Source organism: Taudactylus pleione, unplaced genomic scaffold (genome assembly GCF_031769625.1).
Source record: "Taudactylus pleione unplaced genomic scaffold, aTauple2 ptg000005l, whole genome shotgun sequence".
In the NCBI taxonomy this organism is placed as follows: domain Eukaryota; kingdom Metazoa; phylum Chordata; class Amphibia; order Anura; family Myobatrachidae; genus Taudactylus; species Taudactylus pleione.
Genome location: NW_028284408.1, coordinates 14,425,922 through 14,451,151, shown reverse-complemented (window position 1 = coordinate 14,451,151; position 25,230 = coordinate 14,425,922). Strand labels below are relative to the sequence as shown.

General features: G+C 44.2%; 1 protein-coding gene across 5 annotated transcripts in view; it reads right to left on the bottom strand.

Moving 5' to 3' along the window:
* Window positions 1-1,058: 1,058 nt before the first annotated feature.
* DNAJC15 (DnaJ heat shock protein family (Hsp40) member C15) overlaps window positions 1,059-25,230 on the bottom strand; it is a 230,406-nt gene continuing 206,234 nt past the window's right edge. For 2 of the 5 annotated variants that reach the window (XM_088476653.1, XM_088476791.1), the window contains one exon: window positions 1,059-1,205. In XM_088476653.1, the coding sequence (XP_088332779.1) occupies window positions 1,105-1,205 (101 nt within the window). In that variant the 3' untranslated portion in view covers window positions 1,059-1,104. Of the gene's footprint in view, window positions 1,206-2,237; window positions 2,271-25,230 lie in introns of all 5 variants that reach the window. The other 3 variants (XM_088476765.1, XR_015878951.1, XM_088476714.1) reach the window with 3 other exon arrangements.

Below are 25,230 nucleotides of genomic sequence, written 5' to 3'. Positions count from 1 at the left end.
TGGTAAGGTATGAAAGCAAATGACAATCAGCAATTTGCTCCCAAACGCCGGAAAATGAACAAAAACTGTTGTTTGAACAAATTGTTTAGATTTGTTCAAACATTTAACAAACTTGTCTGACGACCATTTTCATCTGTTTTCTGGCATTTAGGAGCAAATTGCTGATCATCATTTACTCCCATACGTTACCAGATTTTCATTCCAACCAATCAACTAGTTGGCTGGTTGGATGTAAGTTGGTCTACTGTGTGGCCAGCTTAAGGGTGATCCCATGGTAATAATAGTCCAGCTCCTATTGTCTTAATTTCAGTAAATCGCGATAGAGCTGTTCTGTAGACTTAATCGTTTTCGTGCTGCACTTGTCGTTTTCGTGATTAAGGCTGAAGGAGGCATGGATACTATGGAGGACATGTATGATGCCATTAATATGGCTTTACAGATTCAGGGTCAGATCTTGTCATTCTCTGAGTCAGAGGCTTGAGCTATGTGGGCAAAACCGACCGGACATTACGTGAACGTATGGCCCTCTCTACTATCATTCAGCCATTAGAGCGGTGATTAAATAATGCTCTAGTGACCAGTAGATTTTGTATTATTGAGTTTGTATCTTGAAAACGATGCAATAAAGCATTGAGACGTTGATCTATTAATCTTGCCTAGTGTGGGGTTTATAACAGAGTGCCTCCATCTTTGGTGTATGTATCGGGGAAGTTCCTGGCTTTCCACGGAGGGCACCTGGGAACCGATTCTTTGTTTAATGGGAGTACCATCCTGTATGATTGTATATATTAGAAATACATATTAATATAGTTTTTAGAAAAAAGGCACTCAAAAGGAACTTTAAAATAAAACTTATCTTATGGAAAATACATTTTGGCCCAGGACATTACGTCATAGTTAATGAGAGGTTTTGGAACTGATTTCCTGCATGTTCCTGCTGAAAAATACCACCTATTTACTATTAAAATGATCTGAGAATTAAACAGTCTGAGCTTTCTTGTGAATTCGTCCTTGTCGATCTTAACACCAAACAAAATGAGGAGAATTCAATAGGCCTCACAAATCTTTTTATTTAGCAAATAAAGCAAAGTGCTATTCAGTGGTTCAGCTATGAAATTGTGTTTCTGCTTCTCTAGCACATATAACTGGAAACGTGGTATTCTCTTGAAACTGATAATAAACATTTCTTTGCTGCCAGAAACATCCTGGAATGAAATAAAGAAATATAAGTAAAAGTGAATGTTTACAACAGTAATATATTTATTAATAATTTCATAACAAAATGTTAATTAAACCTACTTTGATACTATTTCTTCATGAATTTCAACCCTAAAACAAGCCTATTCTGTTGTTTAATTATACAACTGTTCTATTCTTTGCTGGCTTTCCAATGGCTGCTGTTACCTATATATTGTACAAGACTATTTGGCAGCAGGTATAAGAGAATGCTTTGGGGGGATAGTGCTGTAGCATAACTCACTGTCAATAACATCTAGATGACAAGTCCAGCTGTTCTGATTTGTTAGTAATGTCAGGATGCAGAAGTTGCTTTATAAAGTAGACTGTCAGTATACATTGAATACTAGCCACACAATTGTCTGCTTTATATTCTGACCACTAGTCTTTATTGTACACTAGCCACCAGAATTGTCTCTAGTTTTTGTACTAGTAAATATATAAACTGAGTACATTATAAGGCTGGCAAAATACATTTAAAATTAGATTAGGCTGGGGTCACATGGATATTCTTCCTATTTCAGCCAGAAAAGCTCTGTGTTCCGAAGCTCCTGCAGTGACTCTCATCAGGTAATGGGAAAATGCCTGAGAGTGCATCAGCGTTTTGACAGAGCATTTCTCATTGACTGCTATGGGCGATTCAGGATGCCAAGAATTTTTGGCTATTCTTTATGAAAGAGACCCACAAACTATTCCCTTCACAGTTGCTGCTGCACTGTGTGCATGTAATGTTCTTTTGTGCCTCAATTCTGGCTCTATAGAAATGCAAGAGCAGAAGAGGAGTTAGTCACAGGTCTCTCCTAAGTTGCTGTGATTATTTTCTCTATTACAAGTATGGGCGTAACTAACATAGGTGCAAGGGGTGCAGCTGCTATGGGGCCCGGAAATCTTGTCAGAGCTATGTGTGTTATATACATTTTTCAACAACATCTTCAGAAATCAAATCTGAATAACATCTTAATGTAAGGACTATATAACAACTTTTGGCCTTTCATCCTTACCTTTTTAGACACCTCCCTCCCTTTTATCTGCACCTTTTGATTTAGAAACAATGGATAAAGCAAATTATTCATCTAATGTGACACTGTATAACTAAGATGGGTATACACTAATCCTCTGGGTATCCAACTCTAGAACAAACGGTTGACACAATTCTGCTAGAGACCTGGGGCTCTATTTACTACAATCCGCATTGGTAATGCAGATTGTAGTGTGATATTACCGAGTGAATTCGCATTGCGAATTCAGGCAATATCACAGGGATTTACTACAAATCCCTTGCAGGGACAGAGCTTGCGATAAAGCTCTGTCCCTGCTAATCCCCTTCGGAGCCTTATCACGGTATTTTCGCAAAAAATACCGTGATTAAGTGCCCGCGCATGCGCCCCCTCCGGCGCTAAGCCCCGCCTCTGCGATCACAGACCCCCCGCAACCCCCCCTCCCCCCCTCCCTTACTTACACTTACCTGCATGCTCCAGGCCTCCGGTGATGTTCTCCATTCCTCCGGTCAGGTGATCTCCCATACTGCACTGGGGCCCGATCACCTGATGACCGGGCAGCAGTGCACTGTGGGAGACCAGCTGACCGGAGGGGAGACATCACCGGAGGCCCGATCACCGGTCCCTGGAGTCAGGTAAGTAATTTTTTTTTCGTTTACTATTTTTTTTTTCTTTTTTTTTTTTTTACAGTAATCAGTTTGCGGTCTGTTTAGACCACACAGCTGATTACAGGGACCGACTCCCGGCTCTGCTCTCCCCGTTAGAGCAGAGCAGGAGTCCAGTAACCTGGGGAAACCCTGGATAACGCCACCTCCAGGTGGCGTTATTATCACAGGACTTTCCCCGGTATTTTTTTCACATTTATTTTTAGTAACTATGGTCAGATCACATTTCCCATTACAGTTATGGGAAATGCGATCTGCTTACTAAAAATAAGTGATACTTAGGGGTTGGAGCAGAATTTATGAATTCTACTCCAATTGCCCTGTAATAACTATAGGTGATACTAAAATAATACAACACCCTTTTTCACATTATTTTAGTAAAAATAATGTTAATAAATAGAGCCCCTGGTCACAGATTCAACACCCAATATATTACTATACACCTGTTTAATTTTGCAGCAGATCTTAGATATACGATTACTAAAACAATCTTCTAAAAGGAATCTACACACTCTTCCAATCTTTGGCAGATCAGGTGCCACTTACAGGGATGAATTGGGAGAAAAATTGATAACACCAAGTTAGTCCTCCATGAAATTGAACTCTGTTGATAATATCATTGAATCACAGCAATGAAAATATATATAAAAGGTGAGGGTAAAAGAAAACCAGGCCCAAATAAAAAAAATTAATAAGAGAAAAGGGTAGAGAGGTACCGACTTAAATACATACATATTTTAGGGAATGAGGGAGATAAGGAGAGGACCAGGCCCAAATTAGAAAACTATATTGGGGTGCAGGCAGAAAGGACCAAGCCAAAATAAAAAAATATAAGGCATAATGGAGTAAAGGGAGGCAAAAAGGGCAAGGTGGCAAAAATAAATATATAACATTTTGAGGAGGGGGATCTATAGAGGAAACTGGTAACATGTAGATGATTATTGCAGAGCAAAAGCACCTCAATTGCACACTTGCGACCTGCAGTACAAAAGATGGATTTGATGACAAGTTGTTAAGAAACTGCAAATGATTTTCCCAATATTCTAAAAAATTTAAAAGGCAAATCTAAAACATACAAACATAGGACACATTGTATGCCACTTTAGTTCTAGCAGTGGGAAAGTTATCAGGCTGTAAGGTAAAGTGTCATTCACACTGATTTAAGAGAGCTGGGATGAGAAGGTAAGAAAGAAAGGGGACGGGGCAAAGCAGGCCCTAGCCAAATTAGTGCCCTAGGCAAGATTTTGGGGGTGCCCGCCCCCATGGGATCCATACACATATATACATATATATATATATATATATATACATATACATATATATATATATATATACACACACACCCACATATATATATACTCATAGATATATATATACATATACTCATATATATACATATACTCATATATATATATGTACACATATACTCATATATATATATATACTCCCGCTGCCATCTTAGCTCCTCCGACCTGTACTGTCAGAATGAGCTTCTATGCAGAAGCTCATTCTGACTAAGGGGCCGGGCGGATGCGGATGATGGTCACATCACCGGCCGCCGCCAGGCCATCCACTGCGTTGCCCGATCGGAGAGCTCCAATCGCGGCAGCGCGCTGGGGGGGTTAGCTGTGCCGACGGGCTCTCAGGCTCTGGGTAGGTGCCGGTGGGACTGGGAGGCAGCAGCGGCTAGCGGCAGTTGCCGGCGGCGGGGGGGGGGGGGGGGGTTGGGGGGTGGGGGAGGGTTTAGGAGGGATTGGAAGGATTTACAGTGTGACAGATTAGGAAGAAGAGAGCTCAGCCTCAGCCCTGCTTGATGGAAAATGCCCCTAGCATGCAGAGTCGCCCCTAGGCATATGCTTATCATGCCTATGCCTAGGGCCGGCTCTGGGACGGGGGGCTCTTTACAGTATATAAATATATATTATGTTCTAAAACAATAACTAAATCTAAAACTATAACAGTGAATGAGTAATACCTACAAATAAGTGCAAATTGAAAGGAAAAAATAATCAAAACCAATAATTTCTCAATTTCTTAATTCTAATCATGTTATATAAATGTGACAGGTAGGGCCCAGAACTGATCTAAGCTACAGCCATCTCCAGCTGCTGCCTGCATGTATAGTGATGTCACAATGCAGGTCACAGTCCTATGTAAAGGATGCCCAGCTACTGGCAGCCATTTCTACTTCAGGGTCCATAGGGTATCCACAGGATACCTTGGGGTATAGGTGATGACGTCAGGGCACCATAGAGTTAAGTTTTCAGCCTCCCAGGATGCACTAGGGTCCCCCTCCTATACCCCGCCCCCGAGCCAAGGCATCTCAGTTTCGTGTGGTGCCCGGCCGGAGTCGGATGCACCTGCTAGAGGGGGGCTTAGAAGAGCCCCTGAAGTTTTCTTCATTGCAGCTGTGGCTGCACATCTGGATGTACAGCATGGACAGTCAGTACTGACGTCCATGCTGTCTTCCCTGCACCCCTGCCGGTACCAGAACGCCGGTACCGATCCGGGGATGCTGGTAAGCATCTGGGGTCACAGCTAGCGGTGACCCCAGATGTTTGGGACCATGGCTGGATCTAAGGGGGACAAAGGTAAGCAGCAGAGGTCCTGCGGTGGGACCCTGCTGAACATGGTCCAAAAGTCCCCAGGCAGGGGGCTCCCTGGGGACTGGCTGCAGCGTAGAGTCAGGTATTAACCTGCGCTACCACTACCCCCCTGGGACAGCGGACCGCGGCAGAGCGGTAGCGCTGCGGTGTCCCAGGGGTTAAATGCATGCCAGGGGAGCGCGCCTTCCCTGTCTCACAGCCGGCGCCTCCCCCGCTGCACACAGCCCTCTCTGCACACGCCGACTGGCCCTGTGGCAGCGCTCCTCCCCCAGGCCAGCCTCCTCTATGCTCCTCGGTGGCCATCTTCAGGACGCATGGTGAACGCTGCTGGAAGCCTATAATCGGAGGCATCGTGGTCTGGGTCCCCCTGCATACCTCTCCTCTGCTGTGGTCAGGTCTGTGTATGCAGCGCTGTGTCCTACCAGACTCTGTGTCTGTGTAGTTGAGTATCAGCGCTGATAGTACAGGAATTCGTTTTTCTGTGCATTGTATGTGACTGTGCTAGCGCTGCTGCCTGTACTTTTAATTTCTTACTGTCAGCCTTATCACTGTCCCTGTTCTTTCTGCTAAAGCCCTCGCGTTGCGGTGCTTGCAGGGTGGTCTCTCGCTATACTAGCAAGTATTGGTGAGAGGGGTCACATACCATCTTGTCTGAGAGTGACTTTCCTCTCCAGCTTCAGTGTACTACGTGTAAAGTACCTATAGCGGAGGGGGAGGGTAGCGCGGAGGGGCTATGCCGGCTGTGTTATTTATTGGCGCGGCCAATTACTGTCACAGCACCGGTGCAGGAGCCGCCCTGGGCTTGTTTCACTAAGGCGCTTACAACCCTGGTTGGCCAGTTAGCTCCGCAGCCTGCGTTCTCACAGATGGGACTGTCCCAGCAATCAGTGGTGTCGTCACCCATGCAGGGTTTCCCGAGACAATTGATGGTACCCCACCAGGGCCGCAACTAGGGGGGGCTAGAGGTGCACGTGCACCGGGAGGGGATTGCGGGGGGTGGGGGTGAAAAAGCAGACTCTGCCATCTGAAAATGGGCGCCGCCAAAGAGGAGACTAATCCCGAGCTCAGGGAGGACAGAAACCTCCCGTGGAGCAGAAGGGCTGTGTACAGCATGGACAGTCAGTACTGACGTCCATGCTGTCTTCCCTGCACCCCTGCCGGTACCAGAACGCCGGTGCCTGCTGTGTGCATTGCGCTCTGCTAACAGACACAAGAGGTCCAGTAGGACCTCTAGTGTCTGTCTCTTTCTTGGCGGCGGCCATTTTTGGATGGCCGTTTTCAGCAGATTCCATGCGGACTAGCCGTCTGCATGGACTCTGCTGAAAACGGCCATCCAAAAATGGCCGCCGCCAAGGAAGAGACAGATGCTAGAGGTCCTACTGGACCTCTAGTGTCTGTTAGCAGAGCGCAATGCACACAGCGTTCCCGGAAGTGCCGGAAATGCTGGCGCTGCAGGGAGAGGATGCTGAGAGCTGCATCTTCACCCTTCAAACCCCCTTGGCAACGAGCATAAACCCCCCTGGCTCAGCATAAACCCCCATGGCAACGAGCATGGAACCCCATGGCAACGAGCATGGAACCCCTGACAACAAGCATGAAACCCCCTGGCAACGAGCAGGTAATTTTAAAGTAATTAGAAGCATTACTGTGGGGCATAAAATGGTGTCGGGCAAATATGTAAGTGGCACTTTGGTAATAGGCATTACAGTGTGTGGCATAATGTGTAATGGGCATTATGGTGTATGGAATAATGCAAGTCACTATACCAGGGACGTCTGAGTAATGCACTGCCTTATGGAGGAGCAAGGACAAAATCCAGGTACGGGAAGGGAGGGGGGGCGCAAAATTGCTGCCTTGCACCGGGTGACAGATATCCTAGTTTCGGCCCTGTACCCCACAGTCTCCCTATTTCCCCTCCCCAGGTCTCTCAGGAGCCTGCGTGGGTTAATTCCCTGACTAGTTCTGTACAGCACTTGTCGGATGTGTTACAAGGGGAGCCTGTGTTACGGCCACATAAGCGGCCGGTGGCATCTCTATCTGCTCCTTATGAGGATGAAGATGTGACGTCTGATGATGGGGAGATTCTGGATCTTTCGGTACTAAAGAGACGGATGCTAGGTCCAAGGTGTATATTCCTGGACTTATTCGGGCAGTCCGCACAGCTTTGGTGATTGAGGACGAAGATCCTCCGGTGTCCAAATCTAAATATGCCTTTTTTAAGGATATTAAGAGTGACGCCACAGTGTTTCCTCTTTCGGGTCAATTGGTGGACCATTTAGAGGAGGCGTGGAAACAGCCTGGCAAACGGTACCAGCCGCAGAGGCGTTTGGCGGTGGCTTATCCATTTGCGGATAATTATTTTTCTAAGTGGGAATCCCCTCCACAGGTGGATTCTCATGTGACACGCCTAGTCCATAGTGCCACATTGCCCATGCCATCCATGTCTTCCCTAAAGGATGCTACAGACCGCAAGGTGGAGATCTGCCTAAAGTCCGTTTATTCCCTTGCGGGGGGGACAGATAGGCCAGCTATGGCCATTTGTTGGGTTGCCAGAGCTATGGAGCGCTGGGCTGATACGTTGGCGGCGTCCTTCGATTCCGACTGTTCGGCTGAACAGACGGAGTTGATCGGCAATCTCCGGGATTCGGCCACTTATATCAACAAAGCGGCCTTGGATATTAGTACCCTGGCGTCTCGGATTTCTGTATCGCACCTTATGGTTGCGATCTTGGAAGGCGGACGGTGATTCCAAAAAGGGCTTGGAAGCATTGCCTTTTAATGGAGAAGTTCTATTTGGTCCGACCTGGACAAAATTGTAGCCACACTGGCAGCAGCCAAATCGGCATGTCTCCCGTCTGCTGCAGTTCCTTCCAGTTCAGGTACGTCGTCCTTTCGGCCTTATAGGGCCCAGGGTAGGCCTAAAGCACAGTCCTTTCCCCGACAGGCTGGCCCCAAAAAATCGGCCATGCCCCGGAAGCAGGCCTGGAGTACCAGACGTCCGGCCCCTAAGCCAGATGACAAACCTGCGGCCTGACGGTCCGGGCCTCCCTTTGGGGGATCCCAAAGTGGGAGGCCGCCTGCTGCAGTTCGCCCGGTGTTGGTCGGTCACCATGACAGACACTTGGGTTCTCGAGGTGGTCTCCCACGAGTATGCCCTCTCCTTCCGGCACAGACCCCCGGCTCGATTCTTCTCCATGGGTCTGCCATCAGACCGGAACAAAGCCACGGAAGTGCGGAAGGTCTTGCACACTATGCTCCAGGCTGGAGTTATAGTGCCTGTTCCATTCTCTCAGAAGGGCCAGAGTTTCTATTCCAATCTCTTTTTGGTGCAGAAACCCAATGGGTCATTTCGTCCGATATTCAACCTCAAACCTCTCAACAAGTCTTTGCGGGTACCGAAGTTTCGGATGGAGACCCTACGGTCCATCATTCTGGCGCTGGAACCTGGGGACTACATGGTGTCATTGGACATACAGGACGCTTACCTGCATGTCCCTATTCTTTTATGCCATCAGCAGTTCCTCAGGTTTGCAATCCGCAGCGACCACTTTCAGTTCCGGGCGTTACCTTTTGGCCTGGCAACAGCACCACGTGTTTTCACCAAGGTGATGGCGGTCATGGCGGCTTCCCTGCGGCTGCAGGGAGTCCGCATGTTGCCGTACTTGGACGACCTTCTCTTAGCGGCAGGATCTCCGGAGCTCCTTCTACGCCACTTGGACCTGACCATTGCGGTACTGCAATGGCACGGCTGGTTAATAAACTGGCAGAAGCCCACCCTGATCCCGTCTCAGCGGATTCTGCACTTCGGAGCCTTATTGGATTCCGGACAGCAAAGGATCTTTGTGATGGGGGAAAAGATCTCTGCCTTGCAGTTGAGGGTGCGCAGTTGTCTACAGAGCCGCCGGGTGTCTCTGCACTCAGCGATGAGGTTACTGGGCTCCATGGTGTCGGTATTCGACATGGTGGAATATGCCCAGTTTCACTCCAGACCTCTGCAGCACCTGATCCTGTCCAAATGGAATGGACTGCCTCAGAGTCTAAAGTCCCAGACGATGGTGCTCACTCCGGAGGTTCGCCTGTCCCTAGCCTGGTGGTTGCAGACGACCCATCTTAACAAGGGTCGTCCGTTCTGGGTGGCGAATTGGGTCCTGTTAACAACGGACGACAGTCTTTGGGGCTGGGGAGCAGTCTCGGGTCCACACTTGTTCCAGGGCAGGTGGAGCTCCGCGCGGTGTTCAATGCCCTCCGGCAGGCACATCGGGTTCTCCAAGGTCACCCAGTGCAGGTCCAGTCGGACAACGCTACCACTGTGGCCTACATAAATTGGCAAGGAGGAACCCGAAGTCGGGCGGCTCTCGTAGAGGTGTCCCGAATCCTTGTATGGGCGGAGCGCAATCTCCCGGCCATATCAGCAGTCTTCATCCCGGGAGTGCTAAACTGGGAGGCGGACTTTCTCAGACGCCAAGACGTTCATCCGGGGGAATGGTCCCTGCACCAGGACACTTTTCAACTGCTGGTGGACAGGTGGGGTCTTCCACAGATCGACCTCATGGCATCCCGGCACAACAACAAGTTGCCGGTGTACGGATCTCGCACAAGAGACGAAGAGGCGTCTCTGGTGGATGCTCTGTCCGTCCGGTGGACGTTCCGGTTCGCTTATCTGTTTCCTCCGTTTTCCCTTCTTCCGCGGGTAATCCCGAAATTCAAACAGGAAGGAGGGACGCTCCTGTTGATAGCTCCCGCATGGCCCAGACGGCACTGGTTCTCAGACCTTCAGGGTCTGTCCGTGGACAGTCCTCTGCGGTTGCCGCTATGACCGGACCTTCTGTCACAGGGTCCTTGTCTTCACCCGGACCTGACTCGGCTGTCTTTGACGGCGTGGCCGTTGAGACGGCCATGTTAAGGTCCAGGGGTTTTTCCAGCTCTGTAGTGCGAACCATGCTAAGAGCTCGGAAACCGTCTTCCGCGAGAATATACCATCGAGTGTGGCATACGTTCTTCCAGTGGTGTCGACCAAGAGGTTATGCACCTCGGGAGTTTCATCTGTCTAGAGTGCTAGCCTTCCTACAAGCGGGACTAGACCATGGGCTTCGCCTTGCTTCTTTGAAGGTGCAGGTTTCTGCCCTGTCTGTCTGGTTTCATCGTTGGATTGCTACAATCCCTGATGTGCGCACCTTTATGCAAGGTGTTCTGCGAATTCAGCCGCCATTTGTTCCACCTGTGGCGCCTTGGGACTTGGCTGTGGTCCTGAGGGCTTCCCAAAGTTGTTTCCCAGTTTCATGTTAATGAGGAAATAGTTGTACCGGCTTTTAACTCACCTGGCCTTTCAGTGGGTGAGGCCACTTTGGATGTTGTGCGGGCCTTAAGGACTTATGTTGACCGCACTTCTTCATTTAGGAAGGCGGATGCCTTGTTTGTCCTCTATGGCTTCCGTAAAAAGGGTTGGTCTGCTTCAAAGCAAACTTTGGCAGCCTGGATCCATATGGCGATTTCAGAAGCTTATCTTCATGAAGGCCTGCCGGTTCCTCCTTCTGTGAAGGCTCATTCCACTAGGTCTGTGGGTCCTTCGTGGGCAGCTCAACGTGGTGCCTCTGCAGTCCAGATCTGCAAGGCGGCCACGTGGTCCTCTGTCCATACCTTTGTGAGGTATTACATGTTTGACACCTTTGCCTCTCAGGATGCTTCCTTCGGGCGGCGGATTCTCCTTTTAGCACAGGAGCGTCCCCACCCTTAAAGGATACTGCTTTGGGACATCCCCAAGGTATCCTGTGGATACCCTATGGACCCTGAAGTAGAAAATATGAGATATGGTAAGAACTTACCTTTGTTATCTCTATTTCTACGAAGCCCATAGGGTTCCACAGGACTCCCGCCCTGTCGCACCTGTGCTACAGATGGGCTTTGCTCTGGTCACCGTTTTTTCCATCTCCCTCTGGTGAGAATGTGATTCCTGTGTGTGTCCAGATCTTTTTTCTCTCTTTTCCTTCTCCTCCTCCGGCCTCTGGCTTGGTACATAACTGAGATGCCTTGGCTCGGGGGCGGGGTATAGGAGGGGGACCCTAGTGCATCCTGGGAGGCTGAAAACTTAACTCTATGGTGCCCGATGCCTGACGTCATCACCTATACCCCAAGGTATCCTGTGGAAACCTATGGACTTCGTAGAAATAGAGATAACAAAGGTAAGTTCTTACCATATCTCATATTTTTATCCAACATTGATAATCTCTGAGTAGCTTCTACTTTTGTTAAGCGACTCTGGATAACAAATACCAAAAAGGACTTTGGATGACATCTTCCAATAAGGTCCTAATTAACAACATCATCTTCAGAAATCATATCTGAATAACATCTTAAGGTAAGGACTATATAACAACTTTTGGCCTTTCATCCTTACCTTTTTAGATACCCCCTCCATTTTATCTGCACTTTTCAGTTTAGAAACAATGGATAAAGCAAATTGTTCATCTAATGTGATGCTGTATAACTAAGATGGGTATACACTTGTCCAATCCTCTGGGGAAGATGTAGTAGGTATTACCGCCGGAAGCATGGCCCGCGGTTCAAATCCCGACAGCGGCAGCCCGGCAAGGGTGAAAATCCCGATCGTCCCTAAGGTAAATAACGCTAACCTAATTCTCTCCTCTAACCCTCCCTTCGGGGTGCCTAACCCTAACCTGCTCCCCAAGTGACTAACCCTAATCTCCCCTCTAAGTGCCTAAACCTAACCCCCTCTTCCCCGCTGCCTAAAGGGGGGTGCCTAACCCTAACCTCCCCCCGATGGTGCGTAACCCTCACCCTCCCTTCCCCTAGCCTAACCCTAACCTCCCGGGGGTGCCTAACCCTCCCCCCATGGCTGTCTGCGCCCGGCATCTCCTCGATTGGGATGCCGGGCATCGGTCTTCCGGCGTCTGGTTAATGACAGGCGCCTGTCATAATTACCATGCCGGGATTAGAACGTCTGGAAGCCGGCGGTCGGGATTTAGACCATCGGCTTCCAAACTACATCCCTCTGGGGATCCAACTCTAGAACAGATGGTTGACACAATTCTACTTGAGACCTGGTCACAGATTCAACACCCAATATTTGCCTATACATCTGTTTAATTTTGCAGCTGATCTTAGATATACATTTGCTAAAACAATCTGCTAAAAGGGTTGTGTCACTCTACACTCTTTTCCAATCTTTGGCAGACCAGGAGCCACTCACAGGGATGAATTGGGAGAATAGTTGATATAACTATATTGGATGTTAGACAGATGGGACCAAACCAAAATAAAACAAAAATATAAGGAATAGTAGAGTAAGGGCGATAAAAAGGGCATATGGCACCCAGTTTGTCAATCTTTGGCAGACAAGGTGCCACTCGCAGGGATGAATTGGAGGGATGAATTGGGAGAATAGTTGATAACACAGGGATGAATTGGGAGATTAGCTGAAAACACCAAGTTAGTCCTCCATGAAATCTAACTCCTTTGATCTCTGTTGACAACATTGAATCAAAGTAACAAAAATATACAGTATATAAAACGTGGAGTTAAAATAAAACTAGGCCCAAATGAAAAATACATAAGAGAAGAGAGTAGAGAGGTACAGACACAAATACATAATAAACATATTAAGGGAAGGAGGGAGATAAGGAGAGTACCATGCCCAAATTAAATAACTATATTGGGATGGTAGGCAGATAAGTCCAAGCCAAAAAAAACCCAAAAAATATAAGGTATAATGGAGTAAGGGAGACAGAAAAGGAAAGGTTTTAAATTAAATATATAGTGAAGAGGGGTCTGTAGAGGAAACTGATAACAAGTAGAGCAGTGGTTCTCAAACTCGTTCCTCAGGACCCCACACAGGTCACGATTTCCATGTCATCCAGCAGGTGCACAAGTGTATTCATTACTCACTAACACATTTTAAAAGATTCACAGGTGGTGATAATTATTTCACTTGTGATTCTGTGAGGAGACCTGGAAAACATGCACTATTTGGGGTCCTAAGGACCGAGTTTCAGAAACTGTGATGTAGAGGATTATTAAAGAGCAAAAGCAGCTTAATTGCACACTTGCAACGTGCAGTACAATAGATGGAGTTGATAACTAGTTCTTAAGAAACTGCAAATTATTTTTCCAGTTTTATAATGAATTTAAAAGGCAAATATAAACGATACAAACACTGAAACACAAATACCTCCCCCATAATAAAGACAAATACCTACCCCATACACAATGTTATGTATTTAGATTAGCTGGGATGAGAAGGTTAAAAAGAAAGGCGGCGGGGCGCTCTTTACAGTATATAAACATATATTATGCTATAAAACAATCATTAAAACTAAAAATATTACCAAGAATGAGTAATACCTACAAATAAGTGCAAATTGAAAGGAAAAAAAAAAAGATCAAAACCAATAATGTTATATAAATGTAGCAGGTAGGTCCCAGAACTCATCTAAGCTGCAGCCATCTCCAGCTGCTGCCTGCATGTATAGTGATGTCACAATGCAGGTCACAGACCAATGTAAAGGATGCCCAGCTACTGGCAGCCATTTTATCCTACATTGATAATCTCTAAGTAGCTCCTGCATTTATTAAGTGACTTTGGATAACAAATACCAAAAAGGACTTTGGATGACATCTTCCAATAAGGTCCTAATTAACAACATCATCTTCAGAAATCAAATCTGAATAACATCTTAAGGTAAGGACTATGTAACAACTTTTGGCCTTTCATCCTTTTGATTTAGAAACAATGGATAAAGCAAATTATTCATCTAATGTGACGCTGCATAACTAAGATGGGTATACACTCTAGAACAGACGGTTGACATAATTCTACTAAAGACCTGGTCACAGATTCAACACCCAATATATTACTATACACCTGTTTAATTTTGCAGCAGATCTTAGATATACATTTGCTAAAACAATCTTCTAAAAGGAATCTACACACTTCTTTGGTAGACCAGGTGCCACTCACAGGGATGAATTGGGAGAAAAATTTATAACACCAAGTTAGTCCTCCATGAAATTGAACCGGGGGAGACCCTGGATAACGCCACCTCCATTATTATCACAGGGCTTTCCCCGGTATTTTTTTCACATTTATTTTTAGTAACTATGGTCAGATCACATTTCCCATAACAGTTATGGGAAATGCGATCTGCTTACTAAAAATAAGTGATACTTAGGGGTTGGAGTAGAATTTATGAATTCTACTCCAATTACCCTGTAATAACTATAGGTGATACTAAAATAATGTGAAAAGGGTGTGAAAACACCCTTTTTCACATTATTTTTGTAAAAATAATGTTAATAAATAGAGCCCCTGCTCACAGATTCAACACCCAATATATTACTATACACCTGTTTAATTTTGCAGCAGATCTTAGATATACGTTTACTAAAACAATCTTCTAAAAGGAATCTACACACTCTTCCAATCTTTGGCAGATCAGGTGCCACTTACAGGGATGAATTGGGAGAAAAATTGATAACACCAAGTTAGTCCTCCATGAAATTGAACTCTGTTGATAATATCATTGAATCACAGCAATGAAAATATATATAAAAGGTGAGGGTAAAAGAAAACCAGGCCCAAATAAAAAAAATACATAAGAGAAAAAGGTAGAGAGGTACCGACTCAAATACATACATATATTAGGGAATGAGGGAGATAAGGAGAGCACCAGGCCCAAATGAAAAAACTATATTGGGATGGTAGGCAGAAAGGACCAAGCCAAAATAAAAAAATATAAGGCATAATGGAGTAAAGGGAGGCAAAAAGGAAAGGTGGCAAAATTAAATAAAAAAAAAAAAAAATAAAAAAAAAAATTATATATATATATATATATATATATATATATATATATATAAAGTCAGAAATCCACTGCACTCACCACTCCTAGATTTGGGGTGCAGACCTGCACTCGCCTTTTCCAGGACTGGGGTGCAAGTGGCCTGTGACCACATTGCTTAAATAAATAAAAACAGAAAACCCAGCACTCACCGTCTTTAAACACCCACAATAATGTATAAATAAGTAAATAAATAATGGGGATTTGGTTCATGGATTGATCAATGCATTTAAGCCCGCAGCCCACATGCATTGATCAATCCATGAACCAAATCCCCATTATTTATTTACTTATTTATACATTATTGTGGGTGTTTAAACATGGTGAGTGCTGGGTTTTCTGTTTATATATATATATATATTAGGGATGTGCAGGCTCGGATAGGTTCGAGTTTGCACGTGGAGTTCGGATTTTTCCCTCCAAAAAAACGGAACTCAGAACGAGGCAAAACGTCATCTTACATGGACGAACATCATCATTCCTGGTCTTTTGTCCAGGAATGATGATGTTCGTCCATGTAAGATGACGTTTTGCCTCGTTCTGAGTTCCGTTTTTTTGGAGGGAAAAATCCGAACTCCACGTGCAAACTCGAACCTATCCGAGCCTGCACATCCCTAATATATATATATATATATATATATATATATAAAAATAAACATTTTGAGGAGGAGGATCTATAGAGGGAACTGATAACATGTAGATGATTATTACAGAGCAAAAGCACCTCAACTGCACACTTGCGACCTGCAGTACAAAAGATGGATTTGATGACTAGTTGTTATGAAACTGCAAATGATTTTCCCAATATTCTAATAATTGTGAAAAGCAAATATAAAAGATACAAACATAGACACACAAATACCTCCACCATACACAGTGTTATGTATTTCAAAAAGCTGGGATGAGAAGGTAAGAAAGAAAGGGGACAGGGGGCTCTTTACAGTATATAAATATATATTATGTTATAAAATAGTAACTAAATTAAAAAATATAACTGAATGAGTAATACCTACAAATAAGTGCAAATTGAAAAGAAAAAAATAATCAAAACCAAGAATTTCTCAATTTCTTAATTCTAATCATGTTATATACAGTAAATGTGGCAGGTAGGGCCCAGAACTCATCTAAGCTACAGCCATCTCCAGCTGCTGCCTACATGTATAGTGATGTCACAATGCAGGTCACAGCCCTATATAAAGGATGCCCAGCTACTGGCAGCCATTTTATCCAACATTGATAATCTCTGAGTAGCTCCTGCTTTTGTTAAGCGACTTTGGATAACAAATACCAAAAAGGACTTTGGATGACATCTTCCAATAAGGTCCTAATTAACAACATCATCTTCAGAAATCAAATCTGAAAAACATCTTAAGGTAAGGACTATATAACAACTTTTGGCCTGTCATCCTTACCTTTTTAGATACCCCCTCCATTTTATCTGCACTTTTCAGTTTAGAAACAATGGATGAAGCAAATTGTTAATCTAATGTGATGCTGTATAACTAAGATGGGTATACACTTGTCCAATCCTCTGGGGATCCAACTCTAGAACAGACGGTTCTAGAGAGACAATTCTATTAGAGACCTGGTCACAGATTCAGTACCCAATATATGCATCTACATCCGTCCAATTTTGCAGCAGATCTCAGATTTAATGTCTGCTAAAACAAGCTGCTGAAAGGATTGTGTCACCATACACACTCTTCCATTCTTTGGCAGAACTGGAGATATATTTACTAAAAGTAGATTTTTGATCGATTTTGCATTTTAGGGTCTAAATCACACACTTACTAACAGACAATTTTTACATCTTTTTTTTAAACAATGTAAAAAATCATCTCTAAGTAGATGTGTGATTTAGACCCATAAACACACAATCGATCAAAAATCAATCCAAATCGACTTTCAGTAAATATACCCCTGAATCACACATATACTAACAGATGATTTTTGACATTGTTTAAACTTTTATGTATAAAATCATCTGTTAGCAAATGTTTGATTCAGACCCTAAAATACAAATCACCTTTAGTAAATATATCCCCAGGTGCCACTCACAGGGATGAATTGGAGGGATGATTTGGGAGAAAAATTTATACCACAAAGTTAGTCAGTCATGAAATTGAACTCCTCTGCTCTCTGTTGATAACACTTAATAAAACTAATGAAAATATATATAAAAAGTGAAAGAAAGAAAGAAAGAAAAGCCCAAATGAAAAAATACATAGGAGTAAAGGGTAGAGTGGTACAGACACAAATACATAAATATATTAGGAGAATGAGGGAGATAGGGAGAGTACTAGGCCCAAATTAAATAACTATATAAGGATGGTAGGGAGATAGGACCAAGCCAAAACAAAACAAAAATATACGCCATAATAGAGTAAGGTGACAAAAAGAACAGAGTGGAAAATTAAATGAATATACAGTCAGGTCCATAAATTTTGGGACATTGCCAGAATTTTCATATTTTGGCCTCTATTCACCACCACAATGGCTTTGAAATTAAACAAACAAGATGTGATTTAACTTCAGACTTTCATATTTAATTTGAGGGTAATTACATCCAAATCAGGTGAACGGTGTAGGAATTACAACGGTTTCTATATGTGCCTCCCACTTTTTAAGGGGCCAAAAGTAATGGGACAAACTAAACAATCCTAAATCTAACTTTCACTTTTTAATACTATGTTGCAAATCCTTTGCAGGCAATTACAGCCTGAAGTCTGGAACGCTTAGACATCACCAGACGCTGGGTTTCATCCCTGGTGATGCTCTGCCAGGCCTCTACTGCAAATGTCTTCAGTTCCTGCTTGTTCTTGGGGCATTTTCCCTTCAGTTTTGTCTTCATCAAGTGAAATGCATGCTCAATCGGATTCAGGTCAGGGGATTGAATTGGCCATTGCCTAACATTCCACTTTTTAGCCTTAAAAAACTCTTTGGTTGCTATTGCAGTATGCTTCGGGTCATTGTCCATCTGCACTGTGAAGCGCCGTCCAATGAGTTCTGTAGCATTTGACTGAATATGAGCATATAATATTGCCCGAAACACTTCAGAATACATTCTGCTGCTTTTGTCAGCAGTCACATCATCAATAAATACAAGGGAACCAGTTCCATTGGCAGCCATACATGCCCACGCCATGACACTACCACCACCATGCTTCACTGATGAGGTGGTATGTTTTGGATCATGAGCAGTTCCTTTCCTTCTCCGTACTCTTCTCTTCCCATCACTCTGGTACAAGTTGATCTTTGTCTCATTTGTCCACAGGATGTTGTTCCAGAACTGTAATGGCTTTTTTAGATTTTGTTTGGCAAACTCTAATCTGGTCTTCCTGTTTTTGTGGCTCACCAATGGTTTGCATCTTGTGGTGAACCCTCTATATTCACTGTTGTGAAGTCTTCTCTTGATTGTTGACTTTGACACATACATCTACCTCCTGGAGAGTGTTCTTGATTTGGTCAACTGTTGTGAAGGGGTTTTTCTTCACCAGGGAAATAATTCTTCTGTCATCCACCACAGTTGTTTTCTGTGGTCTTCCGGGTCTTTTGGTGTTGCTGAGCTCTCCGGTGCGTTCTTTCTTTTTAAGAATGTTCCAAACAGTTGATTTGGCCACACCTAATGTTTTTGCTCTCTCTCTGATGGGTTTGTTTTGATTTTTCAGCCTAATGATGGCTTGCTTCACTGATAGTGACAGCTCTTTTGATCTCATATTGAGAGTCGACATCAACTGATTCCAAATTCAAATGTCACACCTAGAATCAACTCCAGACCTTTTACCTTCTTAATTGATAATTAAATAACGAGGGAATAGCCCACACCTGTCCATGAAATAGCTTTTGAGTTGATAGTCCCATTACTTTTGGTCCCTTAAAAAGTGGTAGGCACATATTGAAACCGTTGTAATTCCTACACCGTTCACCCGATTTGGATGTAATTACCCTCAAATTAAATCTAAAAGTCTGCCATTAATGCACATCCTGTTTGTTTCATTTCAAAACCATTGTGGTGGTGAATAGAGGCCAAAATATGAAAATTCTGTCATTGTCCCAATATTTATGGACCTGACTGTGTATGTATATATATATATATATATATATATATATATATATATAAAACCCCCCTTTACTCTATAGTGGGATCCTAGTTTACTAACTCCCTGAATATCTAAGATGTACCCACCCTTAACTGCCTGTTAAGTGGTCTACCCTTTTATCCGTGCCTCACTACATGTATTGGTAGTCCATATGGGCCTACTTGGGAAAGCCCAGTATATATAGATATTACATTTATCATTTGTGTTCAAGTAAAGGCGGGTATCCACTAGCAGATTAAAATGAGCAATTGAACGATAACGATATAGTTATCGTTCAATTGTTCATTAATCGTTCACAAATTGGCTATGAAAATGTAGAAAACTATCAGCGATGCGCGCTCCCGCTGGTCGTTTTTCTTACATCTATCATCGCCTGAACATGTTGGTCAATCTGCCGATAATGACAGATTGCCCAAGTTCAGGGATGAGGGAGAGTGTCTACACTGAATGACTGATCGTTCAGTGTAGGCACAGCACAAACTATGACATTGTAATCGTGCAGTTATTTCACAATCGTGCTGTCAGGTTGCAGCCTAGGATCGGCCGTTACTCATCCCAGCGCCGGCTTCCCCTGATCCCTCGGGTGGTCAGACGTCAGGTGCAGCGGCGAGTGACGCGCTGAGCATTATGCCTAAGAGCCGTGTGGAAATCCATGGGATGTGCCGTGCCTTGGTTACTGCGGTTGCCGTCATGGATGCAGCCATGACAGTCTTCATCACCTGACTACCCTTTACCCAATGGTAGCATGGTGGCGGTCAGCTGATGCTATCCACCAATGATCTGCTACCTCAGGGTATAAAGCCAGTCTCCGTGCAACGTTGTCGCTACCCTGAGTATACTTGCAGTCACCTCATTCCAGGTTCCCTTATCGTGATACCCTCGAGTCACAAGTGTCATCTCCTTGTGCTACAGTGCGTCTGAACATGTTTCCTGTGTGCTAATACAAGTGTCATCTCCTTGTGCTACAGGGCGTCTGAACATCTTGCCTGTGTGCTAATACAAGTGTCATCTCCTTGTGCTACAAGAAGTCGGTATGTTAGCCCTTTCAGGATGCCGGCATCGGGATTCTAACATACCGACACTTGTTGGTCGGTATGCTAACTCTCTCCCTCTCCCTACCCTAACCCCAGCACACCCTCTTTGGTGCCTAACCCTCCTCCCTAGTGCCTAACCCTCCCCCCTTAGTGCCTAACCCTAACCCTTTCCCCTTTGTGCCCAACACTAACCCTCCCCCCTTAGTGCCTAACCCCCCCTAACACCCCGATACTTCCCTTCGGTATCCTGGCAATAGGGATGCTGGCACCAGACTTCTGACTGGTGTTGGGATTTCAGTGCTGGTAATAGGAGCATCGGCATCCAGACCGCCGGGATGCCGAATGCATACCTCTTATAACACATTATGCCACACAGTAATACCCCTTACACATAATTCCACACAGTAATGCCCCGTATAACATTAGGCCACACAGTAATGCCCCTTACACATTGTTTCAACAAGAACACAATGTTGGGAGGCCTATGCACTTCAATGGAAACAACAAATTTTTTTATCAGGACGACAGTGCCACCTGTCATGTCTCCTGGGCAACACTGGACTGGTATACAGAAAATTCGGTAACATGGATGGACTGGCCAGCTGAGAACCACTAGGAAGAATTCTAGAGATGAGTGCATTCTAGGCCACCTCAACCTTCTTCATTGTCACAGTTGGTCACTGTACGTAAGGCGGAATGACAAAACATACAGGCTGCTGTTGTTCATGGCAGCAATCTCCAGCTGCTGCCTTCATGCATTGTGATGTCACAATGCAGGACACAGACCTATGTAAAGGATGCCCAGCTACTGGCAGCCATTTTGTGGTCACATTTTATCCTACATTGATACTCTCTTAGTAGCTCCTGCTTTTATTATGCAACTTTGGATAACAACTACCAAAAAGAACTTTAGATTACATCTTCCAATAAGATCCTAACCAGCAACATTATCTTCAGAAATAATTTCTCAATTCTAATCATGTTATATAAAAGTGGCAGGTAGGGCCCAGAGCTGATCTAAGCTACAGCTACTGCCTGCATGCATTGTGATGTCATGGGCATAACTACCATAGTTGCAAAGGGTGCAGCTGCTATGGGGCCCAAAGCTCAGTGGGGACCAACTGCCTTGTCATAGTTACATGTGTTATAATAATTTTCCACCATTGGGTGGTACATAGGGGCCCTTACAAATTTTTGCTATGTGGTCTTCAATACCTACACTATGTAGACAAAAGTTATTGGACACTGACAGCAAATAAATCAACAAGATTTTATTGATGTCAGCAGTACTATGTAGGTCCACCACGTGCAGCAATTACTGCAGACACCCTTCTTGACAAACTGTCCACAAATTCCTGGACAACAGCAGGCGGTATTGTTTTGCCATTCCGCCTTAAGTACAGTGACACTGAAGAAGGTTGAGTCAGCCTAGAACGCACCAGTTGCTCCAATTTATACCAGAGGTTCTCAGTGGGGTTAAGATCTGGACTGTGAGCTGGGCAGTACATCCAGGTTACAGAATTTTCTGTATACCAGTCCAGCGTCACCCTGGAAACATGACAGGAGGCATTGTCGTCCTGATAAAACATTTGTTGTTTCCATAGAACTGCAAGTGCCCGGGCCTCTCTACCAAGTGCTCTTGTTTGGAAGTCTGTGTGCAATGGTATGCATTTCACTTTGGCACCCCTGCCAATCACTTTGGTCTACATAGTGTATTTACGCCTCTGATTACAAGCTAAAGAAAATGGTTTTTAGTGTTGAGGCAAAAATTAAGTAAAATGTGATGATCATAAGTATTTCTGGTATTTATGGTCTGTGTGCACAAGCTGGAATATGTATGTGGAATTTATCAGATATAACATTTGCAAGTGGGCAAATATTATATAAACTGCTCCAGTTTATTCTATACCATAATCTGTTTCATATCTGGTTAACGCTTACAATTCAAGAAACAACAAAAAGTAATCCCCCAGCACTCAGAATGATATCAGCAATAAGATTTTAAAAACTACATGGTGGTAGATAATTCAGAGATCTCAGTTGCATATATTTGCAAAAGTATGGCTAAGTCTCCAAGCCACGTCACGGCTTCCCTGATACTGGAGGTCCCTATCTGTCAGAGCCTGGGGTGCAGAACCCCAAAAAGCCAGCAAAGGCCAACCACCCCAGGGAAGCACACCAGTGAAAAACTATAAACAAGATTAAGGCACCCTCTGTGATTCTAGCCCTGAGAAAGCAGTTAACCAAATTCCCTGGCGGTTTATGTTTTCTAAGATGGAGATGTTTAGATTAAGGATAGCGTTCTATATGCCATCCAAGCTCTTTATTATTTATATCTGTCGTCACTGGTTACACTGAATGGATTATGCTCTGAAGTCCAGTACCAGACAGGGATTTTACCCAATCCCATTGATTTTCACTTTTGTTTTTGAGCCTCTGCCCACCAAAATTATGACAAATAGAGACATTTTAGGCATATCTCCTGGTGATCAGCAATATAAAACCTCTCTGTTTGCAGGCTATGTGCTTCTCACCCTGTCATACCTGAATATCTTTATTCCTATTCTGTTAGAGAAAATTTAAAATATGTGGAACCCTGTCTGTATGCAAAATCAACTAGGCTAAATTGGGAGTGCATGCCTTGCATGTCCCTAGCAACCTCGTAGTCTGTCTAGAAGCCAATATTAATTTTCAGTGCTGCCCTATTTTTCTATTTAGGGATATATATCATCAAGCAATACGCTCACTTAAAACATGAAAACTATGCTCCTTTGATATAAATGCTCCATAAAGCCATATTGACCTGAAACATTTATTGTACATTATATCCTTGAGAGGAAGGATAAACAGTATTATTATTAATTCAACGCTATCAAAATTAATGCTCTTACCTGACTATTAAATTTGGTGGTTTGGGGCTCACATTATATCCTGGCATTTTAAAGTAGGTATCACAAAGTGGTAGATATTGAAAATGCTCTGGCCCCCGACATTGAGTTTAGCTATTTCTTGGCTGCCCATGATCCACAGGTCAACTTCCCTCTATGCCCATCCCTCAATTTAGTTTTCTCCTTCCACTTGGGACACAGCGAACAATTTTTTCTGCAACATACCCATACTGCTACCTCCTATTTGAAAGCATCCTCTATTCCTATTGGGATCATCTGATAAAATGGCAGCCAGGTGTCTCTGGCACAGATTGACTAGTGTTTCACTGCAACTCCGGTGTGAATAAGATGCAAATTTAAAGAGAAATCAATACGCTACACTGCTCAGTGTGACTCACACCACATGGCATATTGAGGCTTGGTTTATGAGGACACATTGTAGTGATCCCTTTGTGCTTTTGCTCCATAGGCCCTTGCATTCAGTAAACAGAGTCAATAACAAATTGTTATTGCATTCATTGCAATGCCTTTAAATCCCTCTTCGCATCCCGGGAACTCCTTCCCATAGGAAGAAGCGTGGCTCCGATAACAAGCGTCACCTGAAGATGGAGCTTGTTCTTGCAGGCAAACTGCGAAAACGCCTACCGTCTGAAGCCGGCCCCACTGACATCACTAGTCATCACCTACCGCAGGGTCTCCGTCGCAAGCCCGATGGTCGCGATGGTCAAGACCATCGCGACCATCATCATGGACGCTCGCATATGCTGTGGGTGGTCACCCACAGCTATGCGAGCGTCCAGGAGGACGCTCCATTTTCATGGAGGAGGGCCCTGATTCAGAGCGAGCGCTCTGGTCAGAGTGTTCGGCTCTGAATCAGGCCCTATGTGTGCAGCTATAATACAAATAAGATGCAAAATTTAGGTAAAAGTACAAAATTATGGGAATCGCTACTTGTGGCAAAGCGCCTAAGTTACATCATGCGTCTCACACCATATGGCACAAGTATACTAGGTGCATGAGAACACATCTGTATAGTGAGTGATGTTGATATGGGGCCTAGCAGCTTAGGAGTCCCATTTCTGGGCACCAGCACCCTTGCACCCAGGTACAGTAGTTTAAAAAAACAATCGATGAAGAAATGCTTGCTTATTGAGGTGAATCCACTGGTATACTGTAGGTATTAGTCCACAATGTAATAGGCATCTCCAAAGCCTTCTTTAGGAGTTTGACAACTTCCAGAAGAAAAGAGAGGGGAGAGCATGTGTAAAAGTAATTGCACTGTGCAAGGTATATATTATTTGCACTGAACAGAGGTGATAATTCTTCAATTCTGATATGGTCATCCTGATATGGGGGCATGCAGCATCTATTGACTGGAGAAAGGGACTGGGAGCATACCCAGCAGCACCAAGAGCACTGGGCATGTACCCAGCACGATTGGCATTACGGGGCAGCGCTCGTGATTATGGCTTTTCCCATGAGACGACACCCCTTTCCTTTGTCGGGTGCACCTTGGGCGTGTGCAAAATCTGCCAAGTAGCGCCAAAATGTATCTTCTCTTACCAAAAATATTAGGCTCGGGCTGGCCCTGCTGAGGGCACAGTGTGCTAGTAGACCTGGTGTAACAAAAAATTGCTTGACCCGTCAATATTATGAATTTTGTTCAACTCAGAATCAGGCCCAGTGTGTATTCTAAACTATACTCAAAATTATCCATTCGCTCCTATTGAACATATGGATAAATAGTTAAATTATCTTTTACATTTACTGCTACAAACAGACTCTACAAATTACATCCAGAGAAAAAATTTATAAAATAGTAAACCTTAGATGACAACTGGAAAGAAGTAAT